Source organism: Panthera tigris, chromosome F3 (assembly GCF_018350195.1).
Source record: "Panthera tigris isolate Pti1 chromosome F3, P.tigris_Pti1_mat1.1, whole genome shotgun sequence".
NCBI lineage: Eukaryota > Metazoa > Chordata > Mammalia > Carnivora > Felidae > Panthera > Panthera tigris.
This window is the reverse complement of record NC_056678.1, coordinates 32720457-32746563: the sequence shown is the minus strand read 5'-3', so window position 1 is coordinate 32746563 and position 26107 is coordinate 32720457. Positions and strand designations below refer to the sequence as shown.

The following is a 26107-nucleotide window of genomic DNA, read 5'->3' as shown; positions in this document are numbered from 1 at the left end:
TTCTTAAAAATCTTGTATTCTGTCTTAAAAAATCCCCCGAAGTTATTCTTGTACTCAAATGTGTACTTCTGCATTATAACAATAATGTACAGTTTTAAAATTGCCAGTTAAATTATTTAACATTTTTTTCTCCATAAGTCTTCAAGTGAAATGGATATTCCAGGCAGATACATGTTTGGCATACGGTTTCTCATACCTCAGTTTGGGTTACATAGGATCATTCTTCTGTCATGAAGTATTTGAAGATTGTGTTTGGAAATTATGTTTAAAATGATTGTGTGAAAGATAGGTGGTTAGTGATGGCAGCTGATCTTCTAGCTCCGTGGTTCCCAAAGTGTGGTCTTTGGATTAGCAGCAGGAGGAACACCTGGGAACTTGTTAGAAATGCGGATTCTTGGGCCCCGCCTCAGATCTGATTCAGACATTCTGGGGGTGGGGCCCAGCAATGGGATTTAATGGGCCTTCAGGTGATTCTGATGCCTGCTGGTGGTTGAGGGGTTGAACTGTCCTAAGTTCCTCAGTAGAGTTGGGGGCCAGAGGGTGGGGGTGACCAAGTGCAGTGTGGGTTCAGGCCCTCCAGGTTTCGTCCTGTAGGGACTCTGGTTGCATCTCTGTCTTACCCCTCTTTTTTCATTCCTTTCAAGATGGTAGCACTTGCTAAAACCAGGAAACTCAGAAGCCAAATTGAAACATTTCTGTACGATCTGGGAAGATGCATAGGAAAGTTGGTGTAGAAATGGCAAAATGTTTAGTAAGCTGCAGGACAAGTGAAAGCAGCCAAGAGGTTTCTGCAGTTACAGAAGGTCTTATGGGGCACTTACCTTCTCTGAGAGAAATGTGTCTCAAAGGGGAGCAGTTAACCAGGAAGCTAAAGCTAGTAGTGAAAGAGTTCTTTCAGGGGAGCCAAGAAGGAAGGGGCTGCACTCCCAAGAGTGGGAGGAGGAAAGCCAACTGGAAGACCTTGTAAGCAACGTTTGTGTGAGTGAATGAATAAATGTCACCTAAAATGATAATACTGACTGACAGTCATGGTTCTTAGGTGGTCAGGTCAGCGAGGGCTAGAGAATGAGGCTGTGCCACCAGGGGGCAGCGGAGCCCCATTGTGGAAACCGACTGGAAGGGCAAACTCTGGTTGGTAAAATGACAGTATTAGGTACACCCTGGGGAGAATGTATCTTTCACCCAGTTTGTTTGTGTGTAAATTGCATACACAAGATGAGGGAAGCATAGAAGAGGCGTCCTCTGTGAGGTAAGGCATGTGAAATTTGCACACTGATCGTGAGCAGATAAAAATCTGCCTGTTAAGAGGTTGCAGGGCCTTGACTTGAAGGCCCTCTCAGATGGCATTTGCAGTTTCAGGAACATATGCCCTGTTTATTTTTCTTCTGTGGCTGGGGGCAGGTTAACAAGCAGAGGCACTTTCACACAAGGCTTGTTTATTCACTTAGCTTGGAGCCTGGGGTCCCCACATCTTTCCCTGAGCAGGTGGAATTGTGCAGTGGGGGAGCTGGTGTGGGGCAGGACAGTGAGTCTGAGTGTGGTAGGGCCAGGGGGCTTTTCCTTGCTGAGGGCTGTGCTCCCCCTGCCTCCAGGGGAGCATGGTGGTTAAGAGCAAAGACCCTGGAGCCCAACCCTACTGTTACAGGGTTTGAATTCCTGCTTCTCTTTGGCTAGAGAGCATTTGGTGAATTGCTTACCTTGTTTGTGACTCAGTTTCCTTATCAGTGAAATAGGAAGAATAATAGTATCTCCCTTGTAGGATTGTTCTCAGGATCACATGATTTTGTATAGGTAACATGGCTTAATGTGTAAACACTATGAAGTATTAATGATTACTGTTATTGTTGTCATTAGCCAAAAGTGTGTGACAATTCTGGGGTAGGTTGTTGGAGGAGGTCTTGGAGAGGATGTGATTGCTGGTTGACCCGCAAGCTGAACCTAGGCAGTCAGAGCTCTTCACCCCTTCCCCTGTCCTTAGAATGTACAATTGGCCTACCATTCCCCACTAGGAGCTGTTTCTGGGACATAGACTTGAGAATAGGGTGTCATCGAGACCCTCTGGACTGAATATGTGACTGAACCTAGTTAAGGCCTCTGTATAAACTTTTAAGATTTGGTAGGCAGGTGTGGAGTTCTTGCAGCCACCCCAGCCCAGCCTTGTATAGAAGTTCCTCTGCTTATTACACTGGCCACCTACCAATCTGGAGTGGCCTGCCTCTTTCTTCTGTCTCTCCATGCCCTCTGTGTGTAGGGGCCAGTTTTAGATTTTACCCCAGGAAGCTCCCAAGGTTGTGAACTAATACAGTTCAGGCCAGAACCAAGACTCTGGGTGACCTGTCACGTAGGTGGGCACAGCAGTGGGGGATTCTGGGCAGTGGCCATTCTTGGCCTTAGAAGAGGCCAGTTGTATTGACTCTGTCTCTTCGGGAGAGAGGATGTAGGTGGTTGCCGCATGTACCGGGGTGGGCCCAGCCCTTGAGTGGCTGGGGCCTGTGAGAGCTGGGCGGGTGGGCAATGTCACAGACATGCTGCTCGGGGTTTGGGGCGGGCTCTGGCTCTAGAGGCCACCTGTTATAACACACACTGAGCACTTGCTCTCAGCCAGGCCTGGCATGTGCCAGCTTCTTCATCACCAAGGCCACAGGCGGAGAGAGATACTGTCGTTACCACTACTTTATAGATGGTAACACGGAAACAAAGAGAGGCTAAGAGAATGCAGATTGGGGTGGAAGGAGTACAGATGTGAGCCTTGCTGCCAGCTGGGCAGCCAGTCCCACAGGAGTTAGAGGATGCAGTGTGGCCCGGTGGACATCTGGGTCTGGAGGTCCTCGTCCTGTGGCAGCTGCACCAGCTGTAGGTACATCTGTTGTGACAGAGACCCCTGAAAACCCCTGGCCTGATCTGGATGCCTGGGGAGGGGCAGGGCAGGGCTGATGACAGAATGCTTTGTTGGGAGTACGGGTGCAGTCTGTGACCATGGACTAGAGAGATGCTCCTCCATTACAAAGGAATAAGACACCTGGCTACAGTGCCCTTGACCCAAGGGTAGAGGTTGGAGCAGATTTGGCACAGTCGAACATTGGCTCCAGGGAAGGCTTTTGTTTGGTGCTCTTAAACATATGTATTATTAGTGTGTGAAGGAAGAGAACCTTTCATCTTTGAGAACTGTCATCTTTAATCATCAGACTATCTTTGAAAGGCTTCAATATTCCTTTTTATGCAATTTGCATGAAATGAGGTTTTAAAATATAACATGTTTTAAAATGCATTTGGCAGATGAGTTAATGTGTATTTTTTAGTGGAGTCTTAACTAAAAATTCCCATTGATAGTGGTTTCCAATGGTCTTACGGTTGGCACCCCCCGAGGTTTGAGATCTCTGAAATGAAATGCTCGCACACAGGCAAGAGAGCAGCCCTGCTCATTAGGGGAGCTGTGTATGGCATGTCTTTTATTCCTGCTGGATCGGCAAGGGACAAATGCTGAATTTTTTTAAAAGGGAGTCAACTAGATTGAAGTTACAAATGGACTGCAATCATATGACTCTAAAGAAAGATGAATAACTTTTCTTAAGTACAAGCGAATAGAAGGAAACTGGATTGTTTTCCTTCTCCTGTATTCACTTGTACGATTAAGGAATTGACATTTCTGTTACTCGGAATGAGGAGGCATCTGGCATCAAAAAGGGGGCATTGCGGAGAAGAGTCCAGCCCTTCTGGTCCAGTGGTGACACGTAATTATACCTTATTAAACCGGGTAGAGAAGTTTTGCCCTGAGGAGAATAGGTAAGCCATTATTGGGAAGCCAATCAGCCCCAAAATTTACCTCATGTTTCTCCTTAATTATAGATATTTGTGTCATTTTAGACTGCACATTGTTTGGGGAAGCGAAGGCAGTCCTCTGAACTGACCTTGAACGGTGATTGCCTGGAGCTAAGAGGTGATTAGGTAGACATGTTTTCCTGACTGCCTGGCTCTGTGGGATGGGGCTGCACCCCTAGTGATGCTCTGAGACCTCAGGTGCGGGGCTGGTCTTCAGGGGACCTGTGCTAGGGTAGGCTTGCGCTTAGGGGCCTACAGGCCACGTGCAGAGAACTGCTTTTTTAGAATCTGGGGACATTTGGTTGTTTGAAGATTGTGTTCTGTCAACAATGCTTTTGAGGCCATTATCACATTCAGCCAGGGACTTGCTTCCCTCCAAGAGTGTGGCACCAAGAAAGGCCCACCTGTGCTCTGGAATGGTGTAGGTGCCTCTTCCTGTCTTAGCTCTGCTGATTGCCTTGGGTTGAACTCTTCTTCCAGCCTCCACAGACCAATGGACACTATGTTCATAATTGTTTCCTCAATTGCTGATGGTAATTAGATCAAAATGAATTTGCTTTAGAGAGCTGGAAAAGAATGAACAAAGAGGAACTCAGTACATAGGTACTGAGCAACAAGCAAGGTGGGAAGTTGAGAAATCAACAAGCAAGGTGGGAAGTTGAGAAATAAACATGGGTCTAGTGTAGGAGAGAGAGAGAAAGAGAATACTTACCCATAGAGGATTTGGGGCTGCCCAGGGGAGATCCTGAAGCTAGATGGTTTTTAGAAAGGTGAAGAAGTAGAGGACCTTGCCTCTACTTTGGTCATAAGCAGAGAGGACCAAAGTCTTCACAATATCGTGAAGTTCCATTACTTTTCCCCTCGATAATAAAAATAACCAATTGTTAAAAGCAACCCAAAAATCCTACCAAAAAGAGTACAGTCACTGTCGCCATTTTGGTATGTATCTTTCCAGTCTTTCATTATTTATACACATTGAAAAAAAATAGTTTAACGGCTACATAATATATTGAGGTACACTCATGCATTTTACCAATCTCCTACTCTTGGACATTTGAGTTCTTTCCTTTTCTTCTCAATTCAATAATGTAGACATGAATGATTGGGCAGGTAGGCATTTCTGCATTGGAGTTTTATCCATCCATTGGCCTACAGATCCATTGCGGTAGACTTTATACAGTCTTGGAGAGCATGCATACTTATGGTATGCATTCAAATGAAAACCACGCTCAGTTTATGCCTGGTAGGGGATGTGCATTGGGTCACATAGTTCAGCTGTGGTTGCATTCGGCTGTGATCTGTATGGGTCTGCAAAGCCCTCATATGCCCAGTGTTCCTTCCTGGAAAACTCTTCCCAGGTGACCTGGTAGATCCCTCCCAGCAGTTACTGTTGGTTCTAACAAGGGAGGTTGGAATGGCTCGGCAAAATACCTTTCTAAGGTCATCTGTGGACAGGTAATGGAAAAAGGAAATTCCTGTTGGTTTGATCAATTTACATGGAAAATATTAAACCAATGAGCTTTCCTTGGTGCAGCTACCCAAGCAGATGGTGTAAGGGAGCACGCCATTCATGCAGGTTATTGTAATGCCCCTGAGCCAGCCAGAATGTCTTCAGCTGGCTTCTTGCTGTGGGAGGACAGTTTGCGGAAGCGGTAGAATGCATTGTCAAAGTGGAATAAAAATACCCGCCCTGGTGTGCAGGTTCCCCCTCCTCTCTGAGGGCACTGCCTCTCACTCCTCCTGACTGTAGCGGGACTCCTTGTGCCTTTGATGTTCAAGGAGCCTGGAAGCCAAAGAGGCCCTAGGAATGGGCCTTACCTGTTTGTGTGGTGTCTTGAGCCCAAACTGTCAAAAGCTAAATCAAGCCCATTTCTTCTGCCAGTGAATGTTTGCAGATTCTACTTCATCATTTATGCATTAAATTCACCTCTGTATTACATAGCAGGCTTCAGTCTAATAAAATCTTGGCAGAGCAAGATCCAGAAATTTACCTGCTCTCTCTTGTTTTTGTACGTTTGTCTAGTGGTGTAAGTCTGAAATTGATGGACTTCACGCAAATTTTACAAGATGCTTCTGCCTTTCAGCATCTATTATGTATTTTAAACTATTGGGCATCCCTAAGCAGCAGGCAATGGGGCAAGCAAGACCCAGAGCCTGGCTACTTTGACTCAATATGTCCACACATACTGAGTGAGCTCAGTAGTTTGTCGGTGACTCTGAACAATAAGAACTTCTTTCTCTTACCTTTGGTGTTTGGCTCTGAACTGTGTCCTAATTCTGCCCTGTAGCCAGTGGTCTGGGACGCCATGAGGGAAGAATGTGAAGAAAGGCAGTAGGAGGCACATCACTTATCAGATACTACCAATTATCCAGTGCTTTTTATATGCCAGGTGTTATACTCAGTACCTCTTCTGTGTTACCATATTTAGTCATGACAATTTTTTTTTTTCACTTTATATATGAGGGAAACAAGCCTCAGGGAGATTAAGTAACCTGCTCAGGATCACACAGCCGTGTGGTTTGGGCTAGAATTGGGTCCCAGTTCTGACTGTAAAGTCCATGTTCTTAAGTGTTACACTGCACTGCCTGCTGAGCCAGAGATTTGTCCCATGTAGTGTCCCTGTTTGCGTTTATTCTGCCTGTTTCAAAAACAACTTCAGGTAAGACGACACACCCACATCTCATTTTCTCCTTGTTGCCAGGTTCTGTGTCTCATTCTCCCTTTCTCTTACCAGTCCTGTGCCCCTTCCTGACTTGGCCTTACTTTTACCAGCCTTACATGTGGGTGGGTGATGGATGAAGACAGGCCGGTGACACCTGGGCCCAAAGAGACTCCAGAGTCCTGAGGAAGAAAGACTATATCAGATCTTGCCCTCCACCCTGGCTTTTTGCAGGGCTGTTGCCAGGGATGGAGGGATGCAGAGCCCATCTTGGTTCTTGGCTAGCTTGTTGGCCCCACCCTGTTCTTACTCTGGGACAGAGTTTTCAGTCTTGGGCATGACTTTTTCACCTAAGAACAATGAATAACTAAACCAATCCTCTTTTAGTAGATATATGAATAACATTTGTGAGAAGTATGCTAGAAACATTGTCTAGGGGACTATTTGAAAGATGCAAACAATCCAGGCGCAATCTAATGACTTCTTTTGTTTTTACTTTAGATGCAGCAGCAAGAGTACTGCTCGCTGAAGTCCAGCCTTTCGGCCTTTGCCCTGGGGCTGGGTCGCCTCCTCTGCTATTGGTGGCTGGCAGAGCTGATGGTTCACCTCATGTACATGCACGCCATCTACAGCAGCGCCCCTCTCCTGAGGGCTGTCTCTTGTTGGACCTTAGGTAATTGTGGAAATGACTGTCGGGAGAACGAGCATCAAGAGTCAGCTTCAGAGTGAAGCTGGACCGGGGGCAGACGGGGTGTAGTTGCCTTGAGCAAACACTCTTTTTTTTTTTTTTTTTTGGTTTTTCAACCTTGTTCCTCTTGTGGCCAAGACGATGCATGTGTGAAGTGGCTGGTGGATGTGAGGGCCAGGCTTTTTGGTCTGGGAGCCGAGGATGGTAGGGATCCCTTTTCATCATGGAATCCTGCTAAGCTTGGCTGGGTCTGCATCTTCATGGTGTGGCCAGCCCTGGACTTAACAGTGCGTAAGAGATGCGGGGGGTGCAGGGGCAGCCTTTGAGTCCCTGCAAAGAGGGAATGCTCCAAGACTGAGTTGTCCTGTGGTATTCTTTGTGGTTCTTGTGTATGATAATAAAGAAACGAATACGAGCTTTAGAATCAGACAGACATGGGTGTGAATCTCAGCTCCACGAACCACTAGTGGGCAGCCTTTGGCAGCTTACTAAACCTCTCCATAGCTTCATCTTAGGAGATGAGCAGACTTGCTTTTGCAGGTTTTTCTTCCCCTTACGTTGATTTATTTTTGAGAGAGAGAGAGCGAGAGAGTACTTGCATGAGTAGGGGAGGGGCAGAGAGAGAGGAAACAAAGAATCCCAAGCAGGCTCCACACTGTCAGTGCAGAGCCTGATGTGGGTCTCGATCTCACAAGAGAGATCATGACCTGATCCGAAGTCAAGAATCAGACGCTTAACTGACTGAGTCACCCAGGTGCCCCTTCAGGGTTGTTTTGAGGATTAAATAGAGCCATGCAGGTGAAGGGCTTAGCTCATAGTGTCTGGTAGGTAGAATGAATGGTGTGTGCCCATGTATGTCCCTCTATTGCCCCACCCCTTTTTTTGTCTATGCAAGTAGGTGGAATGGAAGTGATTTCCTAAGCAGGGCACAATTTCTAGTATAGGACTTGTCTGTGGAGAAACCATTGTTCTTTAGTTCTCTGGTCAAAACAGCAGAGACCATGCCCCTTTCTGAACAAAATCTCATTTCCTTGTTTGCTCTCCTTTTAAGAACTCCTGTGGTAGCTGAATTCAGCCCTGTGGTCTGACCTCTAGCCTGTAGCTCCAATGGGAAATGTGTGATCTTCCAGCCAGATTAAGCCGCTCCCCACGGAGGGCAAGAGTACAAACCTGATGCCTTATCTCTTTGGTGATTTATAGATTTTTTAAAGAGTCTTGATTGTCCTTGGTATCACACGGGCTTAATAAGAATGTTTTCAAGGGAGATAAGTTTTAGGGTTGGAAAAATACTGAGTTGTTTTAATTACAGTTTCTTTATTTCCCTCAAACATATCTTTTTTTATAGTTGGAGGGTAACTAATGTAAAGTTTTAATGATCTGCTTAGACAAACAGAATAGGATTAAATGTTGACATGCTAAATCAGATCCCAGTTGTACTGCATCCAAATTAAGACACTACCAGTTTGGGTGATTCTAACTGGGAATAACAGAAAGCACAACTCAAAATGGGGTTTAAACAAGGAAAAGCTGTTATCTCGATGGTCAGCACCAGGGGCGGTAAATCCAGGGACTCTGAAAAGTCATCACTGATTCATTTGGGGATCTGTCACTCGGCTTAAGAACTAACCAGATTCCTAGAAGCCCTTTGTTTACATCTGCAACCCATCACCTTCTGTCACCCTCTCCTGAGTTTTGGTTGTGTCATTCATTCCCCCCTTTTTTTTTTTTAACTGAAAAACAGAGACTTTATTTTTAGAGTAGTTTTAGGTTTATAGAAAAATGGAGAGGAAAGTACGGAGATGTCCCATGCATTCCCTGGCCCTTACACGTGCACAGCCTCCACGACTACCAACGTCTCCACTGGGGCAGTGTGTTTGTTACAGCTGATGGACCTACATCCATGCATCATTATCACCTGAAATCTATCATTTATATTAGGATTAACTTTTCTGGGTTTTGACAGATGTATAATGACATGTATCCACCACTGTAAGGTCACAGAGTAGTTTCACAGGCCTGAAAATCCTTGGTGTTCTTTCTTCTCATCCCTTCCTCCCTTCTAACCCCCAGAAACCACTGATCTTTTTATCATCTCCGTAGTTTTGCCTTTTTCAGAATGTCGTGTAATTGGAAACATACAGTATGGAGCTTTTCCAGATTGACATCTTTCACTTAGAACTATTATGCATTTAAGGTTCCTTCATGTCTTTTCATGGCATGATAGCTCATTTATTTTTAGTGCTGAATAATCCATTGTCTAGATGTACCACAGTTTGCCCACTGAAAGACCTCTTAGTTGCTTCTAAGTTTTATAATTAGGAGTAAGTGTGCTACAAACATTCGTGTGCATGTTTTTGTGGGGATACAAGTTTTAAACTCCTTTGGATAGAGACTAAGGAGTGCAATTGCTGAATTGGATGGTAAAGAGTGTATTCAGTTTTGTAAAAACCTGCCAAACTGTTTTCCAGAGTGGCTGTATCATTTTGCATTGTCACCAGCAATGAATGAGTTCCTATTACTCTGCGTTCTTGTCAGCATTTGGTGTTGTCAGTGGTTTGTATTTTGGCTACTCTAATAGCTATAGAGTAGTATTTCACTCGTTTTAATTTGCAGTTCTCCAGTGACATTTGACATAGAGCATCTTTTTCCCCATCAACAACATATCCTTTCATGATGTCTGTTAAGGTCTTTTGCCTTTTTTTAAATGGATTTTCTTTTTTTTTATTGTTGATTTTTAATTTTTTTTTTTAACGTTTATTTTTATTTTTGAGACAGAGAGAGACAGAGCATGAATGGGGGAGGGGCAGAGAGAGAGGGAGACACAGAATCAGAAGCAGGCTCCAGGCTCTGAGCCATCAGCCCAGTGCCCGATGCGGGGCTCGAACTCACAGACCGTGAGATCGTGACCTGAGCTGAAGTCGGACGCTTAACCGACTGAGCCACCCAGGCGCCCCTTTTTTGTTGATTTTTAATGGTTCTTCGTGTACTTTAGATAACAGTCCTTTATCAGACAGATGTTTTGCAAATATTTTCTCCTAGTCTGTGGCTTGTCTTCTCATTCTATTGGCAGTGTATTTCACAGAACAATAGTTAAAAAATTCAGTAAGTTCAGCTTATCAACTCTTTCTGTCATGGATTATGCCCTTAGTGTTGTATCTAAGAAGTCATTGCCACATCCAAGGTCATCTAGATTTTCTCCTATGGTATCTTCCCGGAGTTTTATAGTTTTGCACTTTACAGTTAGATCTATACTCCATTTTCAGTTAGTTTTTGTGAAGGGTGGAAAGTCTGTGTTTAGATTTTTTTTTCCATGTGGATGTTCCAGTACCATTTATTTAGTTAGTTAGTTTTCTTTATTTTTGAGAGGCAGAGAGAGACAGAGCGCGTGTGGGGGAGGGGAAGAGAGAGACGGACATACAGAATCTGAAGCAGGCTCTAGGCTCTGAGCTGTCAGCACAGAGCCCGATGCGGGACCCGAACTCACAAACTGTGAGATCATGACCTGAGCTGAAGTCGGACGCTCAACTGACTGAGCCATCCAGGTGCCCTCCAGTACCATTTATTGAGACTAACTTTGCTCACATTGTATTGCCTTTGCTCCTTTGTTAAAGGTTGATTGCGTGTATTTATGGGGGTCTCCTCGGTTTTATTGATCTTTTTGTTCTTTTGCGGGTGTCACACTGTCCTGATTACTGTAGCTTTACAGTAAGTCTTGAAGTCAGATAGTGTCAGTCCTCTTTCAATATTGTGTTAGCTATTCTGTGTCTTTTATCTCTCCATACAAACTTTAGAATCTGTTGATATCCACAAAATAACTTGATGGGATTTTGAATTGGATTGCCTTGAATAGATCAATTAGGGAAAAACTGATATCTTGACAATATTGAATCAATGAGCATGGGATACCTCTCCATTTAATTAGTTCTTTTTTGATTTGTGTAACATGTTTTATAGTTTTCCTTTTATATAACTTGTACATATTTTGTTAAATTATACCTAAATATTTTTTGTGCTAATGTATATGGTATTGTTTTTAATTTCAAATTCCATGTGTTCATTGCTGGTATCTAGGGAAGTGGTTGACTTTGGTATATTAACCTTGTATCCTGAAGCCTTGCTACTATTGCTTATTTGTTCCAGGAGGTTTTATTGTTGTTGTTGACTCTTTGGAATTTTCTACGTAGACAATCATGTAACCTCCTTCCCAAAATATATGCTTTTTATTTCATTTCTTCTCTTACTGCATTAGCTGGGACTTCCAGTATGATGTTGAAAAGGAGTGATCAGAGGGGACATGCTTGCCTTTTTCCTGATCTTAATGGGGAAGCTTCTGGTTTTTCACCATTAAGTATGATGTTAGCTGTAGGTTTTTTGCAGATGCTTTTTATTGAGTTGAGTAAATTTCCCTCTATTCCTAGTTTGCTGAGAGGTTTTATCATGAATGGGTGTTGGACTTTGTCATATGCTTCCCCCCCCCCCCCCAGTCTGTTGATGTGATGGATTATATTAATCAGTTTTCAGACATTGAACCAGCCTTGCATAGTTGGGATAAATCTCACTTGTCATGGTGTATAATTGTTTTTATACATTATTGGATTTGGTTTGCTAATTCTTTTTATTACAATATTATTGACTATATTCCCTATCGTATAGTTTACCTGTGACTTATTTAGTAACTGAAATTTTGTACCTCTTGATCCTCTGATTTGCTAATATGTTGAGGATTTGTGCATCTGTGTTCATGAAGACATACTGGTCTGTAGTTTTCTTGTAATGTCTTGGTCTGAGTTTGGTATTAGGGTAATGCTGGCCTCCTAGAATGAGTTAAGAAGTATTCCCTCAAATTCTGTCTTCTGGAAGAGATTGTAGTATTGGTATACTTTCTTCCTTAAATGTTTTTTGTCTTGGAAGGTTATTAATTATTGATTCAATTAAAAAAAATTTTTTTTTAACGTTTATTTTTGAGACAGAGAGAGACAGAGCATGAATGGGGGAGGGTCAGAGAGAGGGAAACACAGAATCCGAAACAGGCTCCGGGCTCTGAGCTGTCAGCACAGGGGCCCGATGCGGGGCTCGAACTCACGGACCACGAGATCGTGACCTGAGCCAAAGTCGGTGCTCAACCGACTGAGCAGGTGCCCCTCAACTTTTTAAATAGATATAAGCCTATTCTGTTTCTTTGTGAGTTGGCAGATTGTATCTTTTAAGGAATTGGTTCTTTTTATATAAGTTATTGAATTTATGGGCATAGAGTTATTCATAATATTCCCTTATTATCCTTTTCATGTTCCTGGACTCTGTAGTGATATCTTCACTTTTATTCTCGTATTAGTAATGTATGTCTTCTCTCCTTTTTTTCTTAACCTAGCTAGCAACTTACTGATTTTATCGACCAAAGAACCAGCTTTTGGTTTTGTTGACATTTTTAAAAAAAAATTTTTTTTTTTAACGTTTATTTATTTTTGAGACAGAGAGAGACAGAGCATGAACGGGGGAGGGGTAGAAAGAGAGGGAGGCACAGAATCGGAAGCAGGCTCCAGGCTCTGAGCCATCAGCCCAGAGCCCGACGCGGGGCTCGAGCTTGCGGACCGCGAGATCGTGACCTGAGCTGAAGTCGGACACTTAACCGACTGAGCCACCCAGGCGCCCCAGGTTTTGTTGACATTTTTGTATTAATTTCCTATTTTTAATTTCATTGATGTCTGCTCTAATTTTTATTCTTTCTTCTGCTTGCTTTGTATTTCATTTGCTCTTCTTTTTCTAGTTTCCTAAGATGGACACTTAAATTATTGATTATAGATCTTCTCTTCTAACGTATACATTTAATGTTATAAATTTCTCTCTAAGCACTGTTTGCTGCATCCCATAAATTTTGATAAATTGTATTTTCATTTTTGTTTAGTTCAAAATATGTTTTAATTTTCTCGAGATTTCTTCTGTGAACCATGTGTTATTTATAAGTGAGTTCAATCTCCAAGTATTTTCCCCAGCTATCACTAGTATTGATTTCTAGTTTAATTCCATTATAGTCTAAGAAAAGATATTGTATGATTTCTATTCTTTTAAATTTATTTAGGTGTGTTTTATAGCCCAGCATATGATCTGTCCTGGTGAATGTTCCATGTGAGCTTGAGAAGAATGTGTATTCTGTTGTTGGATGAAGTATCTATAGATGTCAATTCTGTCCAGTTGACTGATGGTACTGTTCAACTATGTCTTCACTGATTTTCTGCCTGCTGGATCTGCCCATTTTTTTTTTAATTAAAAAAATGAAAAAAAATTTTTTTTAGTGTTTATTTTTGAGAGAGAGCAAGTGAGCAAGCAGGGGAGAGGCAGAGAGAGAGACACACACAGAATCTGAAGTAGGATCCAGGCTCCAAGCCATTAGCATAGAGCCCAACATGGGGCTCAAACTCACAAACCGGAAGATCATGACCAGAGCCGAAGTCGGATGCCCAACCGACTGAACCACCCAAGCACCCCTGGATCTGCCCATTTCTAATAAAGGGGTGTTGAAATATCCAACTGTAATAATGAATTTGGCTGTTTCTCTTTGCAGTGCTATCAGTTTTTGCCTCATGTATTTTGATCCTCTGTTGTTCAGTACATACACATTGAGGATTATTATGTCTTCTTAAAGAAGTAACTCTTTTATTGTTATGTAGTGTCCCTCTTTATCCATGATAATTTTCTTTCCTTGGAGGTTTAATGTGTCTGAAAAGTAACCAAGCTACTGTGGCTTTCTTTTGAATAATGTTAACATGGTATATCTTTCTCTATCCCTTTGCTTGTAATCTAAATGTGTCTTTATATTTAGACCAGGTTTACTTTAGACAGTATATAGTTGGGTCTTGTTTTTTGATTCATTCTGACAATCTTTGTACTTTATTTGGTGTATTTAGACCATTGGCATTTAAAATGATTACTGATATAATTGGGTTAATAACTTCCATGTTCTTAATGTTGTCTATTCATTGCTCTTTTCTTGTTTTTTTTTTTTTTTTTTGTTCCTATTATTGCATGTCATTCTTTTTCTGCCTTTTGTGGTTTTGAGAATTTTTATCATTACATTTTCTCTTTTTTCTTAGCATATCCGATATACTTCTTTTTAACTTTTTAGTAGTTGCTCTAGAGTTGGCAGTATACATTTACAACTAACCCAGCATCACTTTCAGGTAATACTATATCCACTTCATGGTAGTACAAGTACCTTATGACAAAATATTTCTAATTCCCCCCTCTCATCACTTGTATAATTGCTGTCATTCATTTCATGTATATAAACTGTAGTCATACATTGTTGCTTTTGTTTTGAACAGAATCTTATCTCTTAGAATAAGTAAAGATAAAATAAAAACTTATCTATCTTTGCTCTTCCTTTTCTATGTTTTTATTTTTAAATGCTTATTTATTTTTGAAAGAGTGCACACACACATGTGCACATACACACGCGTGCGCATGTGTGCAAGGGAGGGGAAGAGAGAGGGAGACAGGATCTTAAGTGGGCTCTTCACTGACAGCAGAGAGCCTGATGTGGGGCTCAAACCCACGAGCTGTGAGATCTTGATCTGAGCTGAAGTCAGATGCTTAACCAACTGAGCCATCCAGGTACCTCAACTCTTCCTTTTTTAAAATGTAGATGTGAGTTTCTGATCTATATTATTTTTATTTTCTCTGAAGAACTTTTTAAAACACTTATTGCAAGACAAATCTACCAGAAACAAATTCCACCATTTTTGTTTATCTGAGGAAGTCTTTATTTTTCATTCACTTTTGAAGGTTTATTTTGCAGGATACAGAATTCTAGGTTGGTATTTTTTTTTCTCTCAATACTTTAAACATTATACTGTCTTCATGCTTGCATGGTTTCCAAGGAGAAGTTGGATGTCACTCTTCCCTTTGTTCCTCTACAGGTTAGGTTCCCCACCCTCCTCTGTATTTATATTTGATCTTCTGCAGTTTGAGTATGATATGCCTAGGTGTAGTTTTGGGGGACATTTATTCTGTTTGGTGTTCTGTGAGCTTCCTGGATCTTTGGTTTGGTGTCTGTCTTTAATTTGGGGGAAATTCTGGGGCACCTGGGTGGCTCATTTGGTTAAACATCCAACTCTTGTTTTCAGCTCAGGTCCTTAGCTGTATCCAGTCTGCTAATGTGCCCATTAAAGGCACTCTTCATTTCTGTTAGTATTTTTGATGTCTGGCATTTCTTTTTGATTCTTAGCATTTCCATCTTTCTGCTTACGTTACCAATCTGTTCTTGCATACTGGCTACTTTTTCCATTAGAGTTCTGAGTGTATTAATCATGGTTGTTTTAAATTCCTGATCTGATAATTCTAACATCCCTGCCATAACTGAGTCTGGTTCTGATGCTTTCTCAGTGTCTTTAAACTGTGGGGTATTGATTGATTGCTTTTTAGTATGCCTTGTAAATTTTTTGAAAGGTGGACATAATGTAGCGAGTAAAAAGAACTTCAGTAAAGGCCTTTAGTAATATAATGGTAAGGTGTTGGGAAGGGGAAGTGTTCTGTAGTTCTGTGATTAGGTCTCAGTCTTTTATAAGCCTTGTCCCTGTTCTGTGAATTTCACAAATGATTCTTTTTTTTTTTTTTTTAACCCCTCAACCCTCTTAGCCTAGTGTAGGATGGCTAGAGGGGACTGGAGTTGGGTGTTTCTCTTCCCTTCATGTAGAAAGCCAAAGCAGACTAGAATTGAGTATTTTCTATTTCCTGGGTTGGTTAGGCTTTGATAAAACCCCAATAGGTTAGGGTATGGTAAAATAGTTTGTCTGGAGGGCAAGCCTTGTTAAGAAGAACGGAATGCTCTGGTGTATTTCCAGATGTTTATTTTACCCCTCTCCCTGCCAGGAGCATGGGGGATTTTTCTCTAATCTCCATCCTGAGAGTGTGGTAGAACTCCTGGAAATAAAGCTCACAAAAGTGCAGGGGCCTCCCTATGACTTTATTCCCCTGTGGTTTTTAACTCTCAGACTTTTCCACACCGAGCCTCCAGCGGTATCATTTACAGTCCAGATTTTCACACCCCTGTACCTGTTCCCATAGGGATTTCTGCTCCAGTAAGTTGTGATTCTCTGGGTACACCTGTCTGTCTCCATGTTTTGGGGCAGCCATTTGCCCTGTGACCTCACTTCTCTGATCCACCTAAGAATATTTGTAATTATCAGTTTGTTTAGCTTTTTATTTTTTACTAGGGTGCAGTGATGACTTCTTTGCTCTTTACATGCTGGACCGGAAACCAGAAATCTATTCCCTTCCTTTTCATTATAGTTTTACCACAGTTAAATCTCTAAAATTGCATATTTTAAGAAATCTTCATATAAAAATTCATACGTGGTGTGTTATTCTGTGACTTGACTTCTTTGCCTAAAAGTGTGTTTTTGAGACTCATCATGTTGATACATGTTACCATAGTTAGCGTTTTCACTGTTGTATAGTATGCCAGTGTATGCATATACTACAAATTATTTGTCTACTCTATTAATAGAAAGATATTTGAATTTATCCCAGGGTTTTGCTATTATGCATAATGCTGTTTCTGTAGATGTCTTGGAGAACATGTGCAACAAAAGTAGCTTTCAAATTCTTTGGCCCATAGTAAGAAATGCCTTTTGCATTACAGGTGTGTGTGTGTGTGTGTGTGTGTGTGTGTGTGTGTGTGTGTGTACTGCATCTTTATTCATTCATCTATCAGTGGGCACTTAGGTTGCTTCCATATTTTGGGTATTGTAAATAATGCTGCAGTGAACATAGGAGTGCATATATCTTTTTGAATTAGTATTTTCATTTTTTTTTTGGATAAATACACAGTAGTGGAATTGCTGGATTGTATGGTATTGACATTTAATTTTGAAAATGTGGTGTGAATTAGATCTCATAGCTTTAATTTGCATTTCCTTGATTACTAATGAATTTGAGCATCTTTTGTAGTTTATAAGACTTTAGTATATAATTTTCAGCAAAAATGCCTATTGATAACTTTTGCCCATTTTTCCAGTGGGATTTTTGTGTTTTTCTCATGAATCCAAAGGACTTATTTATTACTGTGTTTTCCCAGTTATATGTGCTTTTGAAAATATGAATATCTTCTGGTTTGTGGTTTGACTTTTGAATTTTTATCTTTTGATGAACAGAATTTAATGTAGCTGAATTTATGAATTTTACTTTATGGTTGTCACACTTTGGAGAGTTAAAAAAAAATTTTCCCGACCCTCAGGTCATAAAGACATTTGCCTGTGAGACCTTTCATTATTATAGAAACAGTACATGTGCATTGCAGAAACACCCCACCAACCTTTCTCCTCTGATGTCTAATGGCCATAATGGGTGCTATATGCCCACATTGTCATTAGCCTTGTGCAAAGGGAATAGGTGTCCCATGATTGGTTTACGATTAGAAATTTCTTCCAGGTCACTGTGAGAGGGGAGGTAGGAGGGAGTTTGAACACTTGAACAAAATTGCATTTTCAATGGCAAGGATTGTGGGGAAGGTTTGTTTGGTGGGCAGCCAGTAATGTTTGCTTCTGAGTAGGAAGTAGAGAACAGTGTCTTGGAGATTTCTTCTCAAACAGAAAGTTCTGAAAGTTAGTGTGCGACAGCCGGGAAAATAAGATCTCAATTTTTTATAATTGATATTTCATGTCACTCTTAAAGCAATTTAGCTTTTATGATTTGCAGAGTGGCATAAATCCCATTTTACATTTCTATTTCACACTGCTAGTCTTGTCGTGATTATCAGTTAGTAACCCCTTTCATTCTCTAATGTGTCCTTATAGTGTCACCTTAGTGATAACCTTTTCTTGGACAACCGGTATTCAGACTCCATTTGAATTTGAATTCTGACTTAAAACAGGAAAGTCTTCATATCAACCCTCTCCAACCTGAAAGTAACTTTTACTCTCAATACCCTTAGCACTGGAGTATTTATTATTTGAGCTATGTCCTATTAATTAATTAATGTCCTATCATTGCTCCATTCAGTATGTATTTATTAAGTGCCATGCATTAGACTTGGTTGGAGGGTTGCAAAGGTGAATGAGATACAGATTTTGTTCTCCAGAAGCTTATTCTAGTGAAGCCATACATGAAGATCATTGTTTTCTCTTTTTCTTTTTTTAAAGTTTACTTATTTTTGAGAGAGAGAGACAGAGAGACAGAGACAGACAGACACAGACACTGAGAGAGAATCCCAAGCAAGCTTTGTAGTAGTGTGGAGCCTGACATGGGGGCTCAAACCCATGAACCATGAGATCATGACCTGAGCCAGAACCAAGAATCAGATGCTTAACTGGCTGAGCCATCCAGGTGCCCAAGAACATTGTTTTCTTACTGCATATGCAGTTTTATAGTACTGAGACAGATGTCTGTATGGATTCAGTGGGCAGAGGGTACAAAAGAGGATGGGGTTACTCTTTACCTCCTGCTACCTCTGGAAATAGGAGTGAGTCGCAAAGGTTTTGTAGAGGGGCTCATGCTTCAGTTGATTCTTAAAATGGACGGGCAGGGCTGAGGGGGAGGGCTTGGGGCTGCAGCATACATAAAGGTCCTGCTTGGTACGGGTTACTGTGCTGCACTTGGGACTGTAAGCTGTAAGTGGAGCTGGATGTGAGTCTCAGATATAGTGAGAGATTCTTCCAGAAAGACAGGGGTTTTTTAATGGATAACTTGGAACAAAGCTAAGGACGATATACTTTACCTTTTAGGCGATAGGATGCATTGGAAGTAATTTAACTACTTTGGGCATTTTAAATACTCAAACTGTGAAAACCATCAAGTGTTTAAGCAGAGAGGAAACAGAATGAGAATTGGGGTTTAGAATATCATTCTGCCTGCAGTGCAGGATGTGAATCAGGGCAGAGTAAGACTGTAAATAGGAAAATCTGTTAGAATGTGGTCCATCTCTTCATTCAACAAATGTGAAAGAGCCAGATGGCATTTTACATGACGGACTGTTAGTTAACCAGGAGCAAGACGGTCAGGACTTGAATGGAGCAGGGGCTGAAGAAGAAGAAGGTGAAATGAGGAAAGAGAAAGATGGAAGTAAGGTCAGTGGTGTCTACTCACCATTGTGAAAGGGAGGTGGCAGAGGGACGAGTCTAGAGAGTTTAGAGTTGAGGTGATGACTGACACTTCCTTTCACCAGTAGCCAGGGATACAGGAGGACGAGGAGCAGGTTTTAGAGGAGAATGAAGAGTCCAGTTTTTGACAAGTTGAGTTTAAAATGGAACATCGAGGCAGAGACGTCTCTGCTACAGTTAGCTAGATGGCACTGGAGCTCAGGAGAGGGACTGGGGATGAGACAGACCCTTGAAAGCCATCACATGTAGCGTCCCTGGGTATGAAGGGACTAGCAAATATGCCGAGTGAGGAAAAAAAATGGAGGGTCGTGGATAGAACTTGAGGAAATGCCAGCAATTAAGAGGCAGGCAGAAAAGGAGGTGCCAGCAACAGATGAGAAGGAATAGTAACCAGTGCAGGAGGAAGCAGATGGCTTTGTGAAGGTTTCAAGAAGAAAAGGATGCTCAGTTTATCAGAAATTGAAGAGAGGCTGGGGAAGAAGGGACAAAAGAGAGTCTGTTTCGTTTTGAAAGTTGCTGTGGGCTTTGGCCATGGTTGGCTTTTTCCACTGTTGATTCGGTCATTTATAGGGAGTTTAAATCAGGGCTGTAGAGTAATCAGAAGGGAGAAGATAGAGACAGTAGCCACTATGCTGCTTTAGCGGTGTTCAGTGATGATGGCTGGTGTATTGTGTCCCTGTCAGGGCAGCTCAGGTGCCCTTGCTCAGACCCAGCCCAGTGACCCTCACCTGCTCCTGCTGCCTTGTGGCAGTCCTGCCTTCCCCGTGTCTCTCCTCTGGGTGTCCCTTCCTCCAGGCTGCCATGGCTTTCCCTAGCTTTAGGGTCTGGGAGCTAATATCTTTTAAGATGCTCGGAGAGAGAAAGAAAACAAGCATTAGGGACTTAAAAGGCTTTCAAAGGCCATGGGGCCTTGGGTGCTGGTGTGCAGTGTCTCATTTCCTTCTGAAATAGTAAAGATATATTTCAATTTTTTTGGGTCATTTCTATCCTCCTTCCTTCCGTAATGCCTTTTTCCCCCCATCCTGAATTTGCAGTACAGTGTGAGGCAGCAGCACAGCCCAAGTAAAAGCTGCCTGTCTGTCTTATGCACCAGAAGATCTGCAACTGGGCTTTCATCTCTAAGGACCTCAGGACTGGGTAATATTCTGCCCTGCCCAGAAATGACCCATCCTGAGCACCTCTAAGTAGAGCAAAAGCTCTCCTTCTACAGCTAGAAAAGGAACTATGCCACCACCTTTGCTGTCTGTCTCCCTGGCGCTCACCAGGGCGCTGCTTGGGTGCTGAATGCACCCTTCATGCGCATGTTCAGGTGAAGAAAATACATTTTGTAGGGACGCTGCCTAGTGAATGACATTACATTGGTGTTAATGAGTGAGCAGACCTCCAAGCCAGTGACTGAGCCATGATTTTGCATAAAGTGCCAAAGGGGGATCCTGCACCTTATGTTTTTATTCCAAAGAGTGATGACTGCAAAGTTAACAGGAATAGGGATGTAAATAGAGGTTGTTTACTGTGGGATTCGTTTGATGTGGTTAATCAAACAATGAGGATATTCACAAACTGTGTGGAAGTATTAGATCCCCTCTTGCTGGAGATGGAAAATGCAGTGGTGGCTGGTGTGGGGCTGACAGAGCTCAAGTGCTACTCATTGTAATTAAGAGGACATTAGGGACTCCATGGCAACGGGGTGACATTTGTTTTTCTTTCATTCCCTGTAATACCCTCCTGGAGATGTCAGAATAGAATTTCCTTCCCGTTTATTTTATCCTTGCTCAGGGAGAGGTTGATTTCTTTTCCTTTCTACTTCAGTTTTCATTGAGGCTTAGAGCTCCTATAACCAGCTTCTTGGCTCAAGCTAGGCTCCAGGGAGATTTGCTGCATGAGTGCCGAGTAGGTAGAGCTTTAGGGGCTAGGAGTGGCACCATGCCAGGGCTGTGCCAGACCTGAATGGGGCTGCCTCTGTCTCCTGAGGGACTGTCCTGGCACCTCCATAACACTTTCTTACTGAAAGGATAGAACTTTAGAGAAAGAACACCACCATTTAAGAGGCACGTAGGAAAGGAGTCGTCAGCAACCAATGAGAAGGATTAGTAACCAATGCAGGAGGAAGCGAATGGTTTTGTGAAGGTTTCAAGAATTAAAGAGAGGCCAAGTAAGAGGGGACCGAAGAGATTCTGTTTCATTTGGCAAGTAAGAAGCCATTGTTGACGCTGGTTGTCTTGGAGGGGTATAACCCAGGGTCATAGGATGAGGGAGCAGCGAGAAAATAGAAGCAGTTTTGGGGAAACTTTAAATGTGTCTGCTGAAACCAGTGAAAAGCAGTCAGAAGGGCAGACACTAGTGTGAAAAGTGATAGTAATTGTAGCTTTCTGAAGGCCAATGGGAGGATGAATTCTATTAATATGCAGGAGTGTACAGGAAAAGGATGCAGAACAGCTCCTCTTTGTGTCTGATGCGTTCAAACAGGATTTCAGTGAAAGAGGGGAGACCTTATCAGGTACAGTCCTCAAGCAGTATGCCACAGGCTGAACATCTTCAAGGAGATACACAACCGTCCCATGGATAGCTGAAGACATGTGCGTCCTCTTCCCCAAAGGGGAAAACTCATCAGTCAGTGCATCCAGCTCCAGGTCCAGACTCTCGGGGAGGGGGGTGTCCGTGCCTCCTTGAGTTCTGCCATAATGTTAATACTCTGTAACCGTGGGCTCAGCTGTAGAGTTAGCCACCCCCAACACACTTGATGTGAAATGGTAGGAGAAGGGGATGTGAGTGAAGAGGAATATTAATGAAAATTTATATGTAAAGGCAGCAAATAAGAACAATAGGTAAATGTTTTAGAGCTAGTTCTGATCAGCTCTGTGACTTTCCTACTCTACTTCCCATTCTGTGTTTTTCTTGCCTTCAGCCACTACCTTTGTTGTTTGAGGTTCTTTGCCAGTGGTGTGATCCTAATCTTCATTCTTTTTTTTTTTTTTTTTTAAGATTTTATTTTTAAGAAATATCCACACTCAATGTGGTGCTCGAACTCACAACCCCGAGATCAGGAGTCAAGCCAGCCAGGCATCCCCCAATCTTCATTCCTGAGGGCTCTGAGCCCCTGGTAGTCCTGTATATATTTGGCCAACGTGGTCTTCCCTTAACTAACCAGTAGGCATGGTAATACTAGGAGGTACCCTACAAGGTCCCCAAAGTTCCACGTGTACTCCTTTCTGCTTCCATTATATAGGGGTAACTATTTCCCCTCGATAGTGAGTGTTAATCTTCTCAGCTTACATAATTATCCCTCTTTACTTGTTCAGCTAGTTCTATGAGGAGCTCCAAATGGCTGGGTAATAGTAGACTTTGATTCAATGCAATCATTCTGTGTCCCCATATGAAAGCATTTCTTTGCTGGGTAATAAGATCTCTGATCTTTGATCATTGATTTCCAGGGATGGGCAGCAACTATCGTAGGAGTGGACTAAAAGTATAATAGTGAGAGTGCCACTCCCATTTCTTGGATACTGACTACATATTTAACCTGTGGGTAAGAGCGCCATATGCAGTCACTGGTTCAGGGTACTTTCTGCATCCTGTGGGTCAGCACCTGAACATCATAGGCAAAGACTGCATTCCAACATCATAAGACAATAACTTTCATCTGGTGCCATACTGGAACTATTGATAGACTATTCTGTAAGGCCAGCTGCTGCTGGATGGTGGCATAACGTCAGAAAATCCCATGGGTATGACCCATCGTCTTACTCCATTTGTACGAAGTGAGGTCACTAGATAGGAGCAAAGTTATGTCTGATGACATGACAGTCCATAAGACAGTCAGTGGTGGCAGAAGCATGATGAGTATGGAAAGCAAATCCATATCCAGAGTGCCATAACTCTCTGGCACTTCCAAGATGGAAAGGGTCCAGTAATTAACCTGATATTGGAGCAGAGAGGCTGGCAAGTTAGGCACTCAGCAGCAGTGATAAGTTAATTTGGTGAGGGGCAGTCTGTGCTGATCTCACACAAAGCCTTTGTGCTATCACTATGGCGACTTTGGTCATGACTCTGTTTAAAATCATTAGAATGGCTTTGGAAAGAGGCTGGCTGATATGCCCAGGGTGTCACCATGTTATTGAGAAGAGCAGGGGCCCTTTGGTTGAGTATATGGATCACAAATATTCATTTTGGCCTCATTGTGAGGTGTTCACTTAAATATTTCTTCCCCACATCCTGTCAATACTCCTCCACATATACCAAGGAGAGCCATCAGTGAACAGAGCTCTTTTTTCCCCCCTTTAATCAAGTCCTTATGGGGCCTTAGGTGTGGGATGAGAGAAGGATCACGATTAGCAGGAGTCAGCAAATTGGGAAAGTGAGGTCCCATTTACTGCAGTGTATTTGTGATCTCAGGATCCTGAGTGTGTGTGTGTGGGCGTGTGTATGTGTGGGTGCGTGCGTGTGCGTATTGCACACGCATGCACACACACCCCTCTTAAGGCTAAGTGGCATAAGGTGGATCTACTTGTCTTTCATTTGGATCTTGACCACACAGAAACTTCTCTAAGATAACCTATATTCTATTTCATTTCCGGTATGTTTGTATCTTACTAAGACATCTAGTATACTTGGCACTTCTAGTTTTATAGGTTCTATTATCAGGGTGCTATTAACGTACCAGGCCAATTTTAGGTCTCCTGTGAGAATGAGACAAACTTGTTTCTTATAGATGAGTTAGGGACTCTGAACTGGAGGGTAAAATTATCCTAAGGTAATGCCGTGGAGGTGTACTTTTGTCCCCACAAGGTTAAAATATATTACTTTGGATACTCACTAGTTATTACGAAATAGAAAAGGTTTTCCAGGTTAAAAGCTGGTGCCAGAGCCTCTGTGAATATGCCCCAATATGTCACATCCGGAAGAACATCTCTAATTGGAGTCCCTAACTGTATTAAATCTACAGTGATGCACACTCATTCTCCAAGGCCCATCCATCTACTGCACCTGCCAAATTGGTGAGTTAAATGGGGTTTGACTAGAATCATTTTACCTACATCTTTGGGATCTTTTGATGTTAATCTTCATCTCTGCAATTTTATCAGAGATGCCATGATGCTCTTAGGTTACTATTTTGATAGGGAGAGGAGTACCTGTAGCTTCTCCTTCCTCCGGTGACAGCCTTTAATTCACACATCTAGGAGCAAGCTCTTTCCTCAAGAACTCAGATGGATATGGGGTCCCACTGGGCCTGCTGTGTAACAAATTCGGGTCAAAAATCTAGTTAGCATTGCCCTCGTTTGTTCCCACTCTGACTCACAGACCAGAATAGCATCTGGGGTTTCTTTGACATTAGGGATAGCTCAGAGTGCATGTTCAATGATACCCCCAAGTTCTGGATATTTTACTTTCTCTAGGAGCACAGCCATCCTAGGAAATGACCTAAGTGTCTTTAGGGCTTGCTTGGAAGAAGGAGAATCATATTATTTACTTGTAGAATTGTAGAGTTTTTTCTCTCATAGTGACTTAGTGTCTCCTTCATTCAAGAAGCCCTACATCTGTGAATCAATTCAGGTCTCGGATTTGGCTGAAGGTCTAGAACTATCAGGGTGATTTAAGTCAGGTCTCTGTTTACTAAGACTTGATTTTTTTCTGCCAGATATACGTATTTATAATAATGGCAATAATGACAGCTAGCATTTATTGAGCACTTACTCTGTGTCAGCCTTTACCTTAAGGGCTTTACGTATATCTACATAGAACCCTCACAGCAGCCCTATGAGTAGGTGGTACTTTAATCTCTGTATTACAGGTGAGGAACCAGACAAAAAGTTCAGTAACTTGTCCAGGGTGACTCATATGATTCCTCATCTACTTAAGGCCTGGGAGTTTCATAGTCTGTTACCTTTCACCAAAGATGTCTGTGGGTCAGAGCATCGTGACTACTGAGCTGGCCACGTGGCTCACTGTGGTAACATGCCCACTTTGCCTTGGGCCAGGGTGGGGGTAGGTGCCGCTGCTTCATTTTTCACTTAAGGAGCCTGGTCTCCCCATTGGAATCAAGAAGCTCATTGTCCCCTAACAGCACCCCTAGCTCAGAGAATGGCTTTGGCGGTGCATTTCAGAGATTCTTGGGCTCCCCTCACTAATGTATTTCTTCAAAGTCTTGGTGAAGGGAGTGTCATCTGGGCTCTCGTGGGGACATAATTAGGGGGTGGGTTTAGCAGGTCACCCACGATGAATTTACCCTGACATTCCGATCCCTTGAAATGATTCTATTACTTCCTTTTATGATTTCCTAAAGAATTTCTGGCATCCCAGTCCCATAAGAATGGGCGATTGTGGTGACTGGGTTTCCAGACTCTCAAACAGCATCACTGCCCAGCTGCTGCAGTCGGCCTCCGGAATCCCCAGTTGCTGGTGAGAGCGCACACGCAGATAATTCTGCTCGTTGGACCATTCGTCCCTTTCTCCTCCATCTAGAATCTTCAGAAACCATTTCCACACATATTCGTGTCTAACCTAGATACAGGGGAGAAGTAGGTAGAGAGACCAGGAAAACTGACTTCTCTTGCACAGTAATTTCCTCCAGTGATTTCAGTAAAGAATGCTCAGTCAAGGCCAGATCAGCTTTTTCTCACAGGAAAGTGGGGGGCTGCTTCTGCTGGCAAGGGATGCTCGTGAAGGTTTGGGGGTTCAGAATATTCTGAGTAATCAAGAACCTCTACTTTGGCCCTTAGAGGTCCCATTCTTTTTTTTTATTTTTAATTTTTTTTAACGTTTGTTTATTTTTGAGAGAGAGACAGTGCAAACTGGGGAGGGGTAGGGAAAGAGGGAGACACAGAATCCGAAGCAGGCTCCAGGCCCTGAGC

The 26107-nt window shown here is 42.5% G+C and overlaps 1 protein-coding gene across 10 annotated transcripts in view; it reads left to right on the top strand.

The window, feature by feature from the left end:
• Positions 1-26107, top strand: part of HHAT (hedgehog acyltransferase) — a 321914-nt gene that overhangs the window by 81655 nt on the left and 214152 nt on the right. For all 10 annotated transcript variants that reach the window (XR_006214213.1, XR_006214214.1, XM_042976895.1 and 7 more), the window contains one exon: positions 6981-7152. Coding sequence is in view for 8 of the 10 variants with exons in the window: in XM_042976895.1 (XP_042832829.1) it covers positions 6981-7152 (172 nt within the window). In the remaining 2 variants the exon portion in view is untranslated. The remainder of the gene's footprint in view (positions 1-6980; positions 7153-26107) is intronic.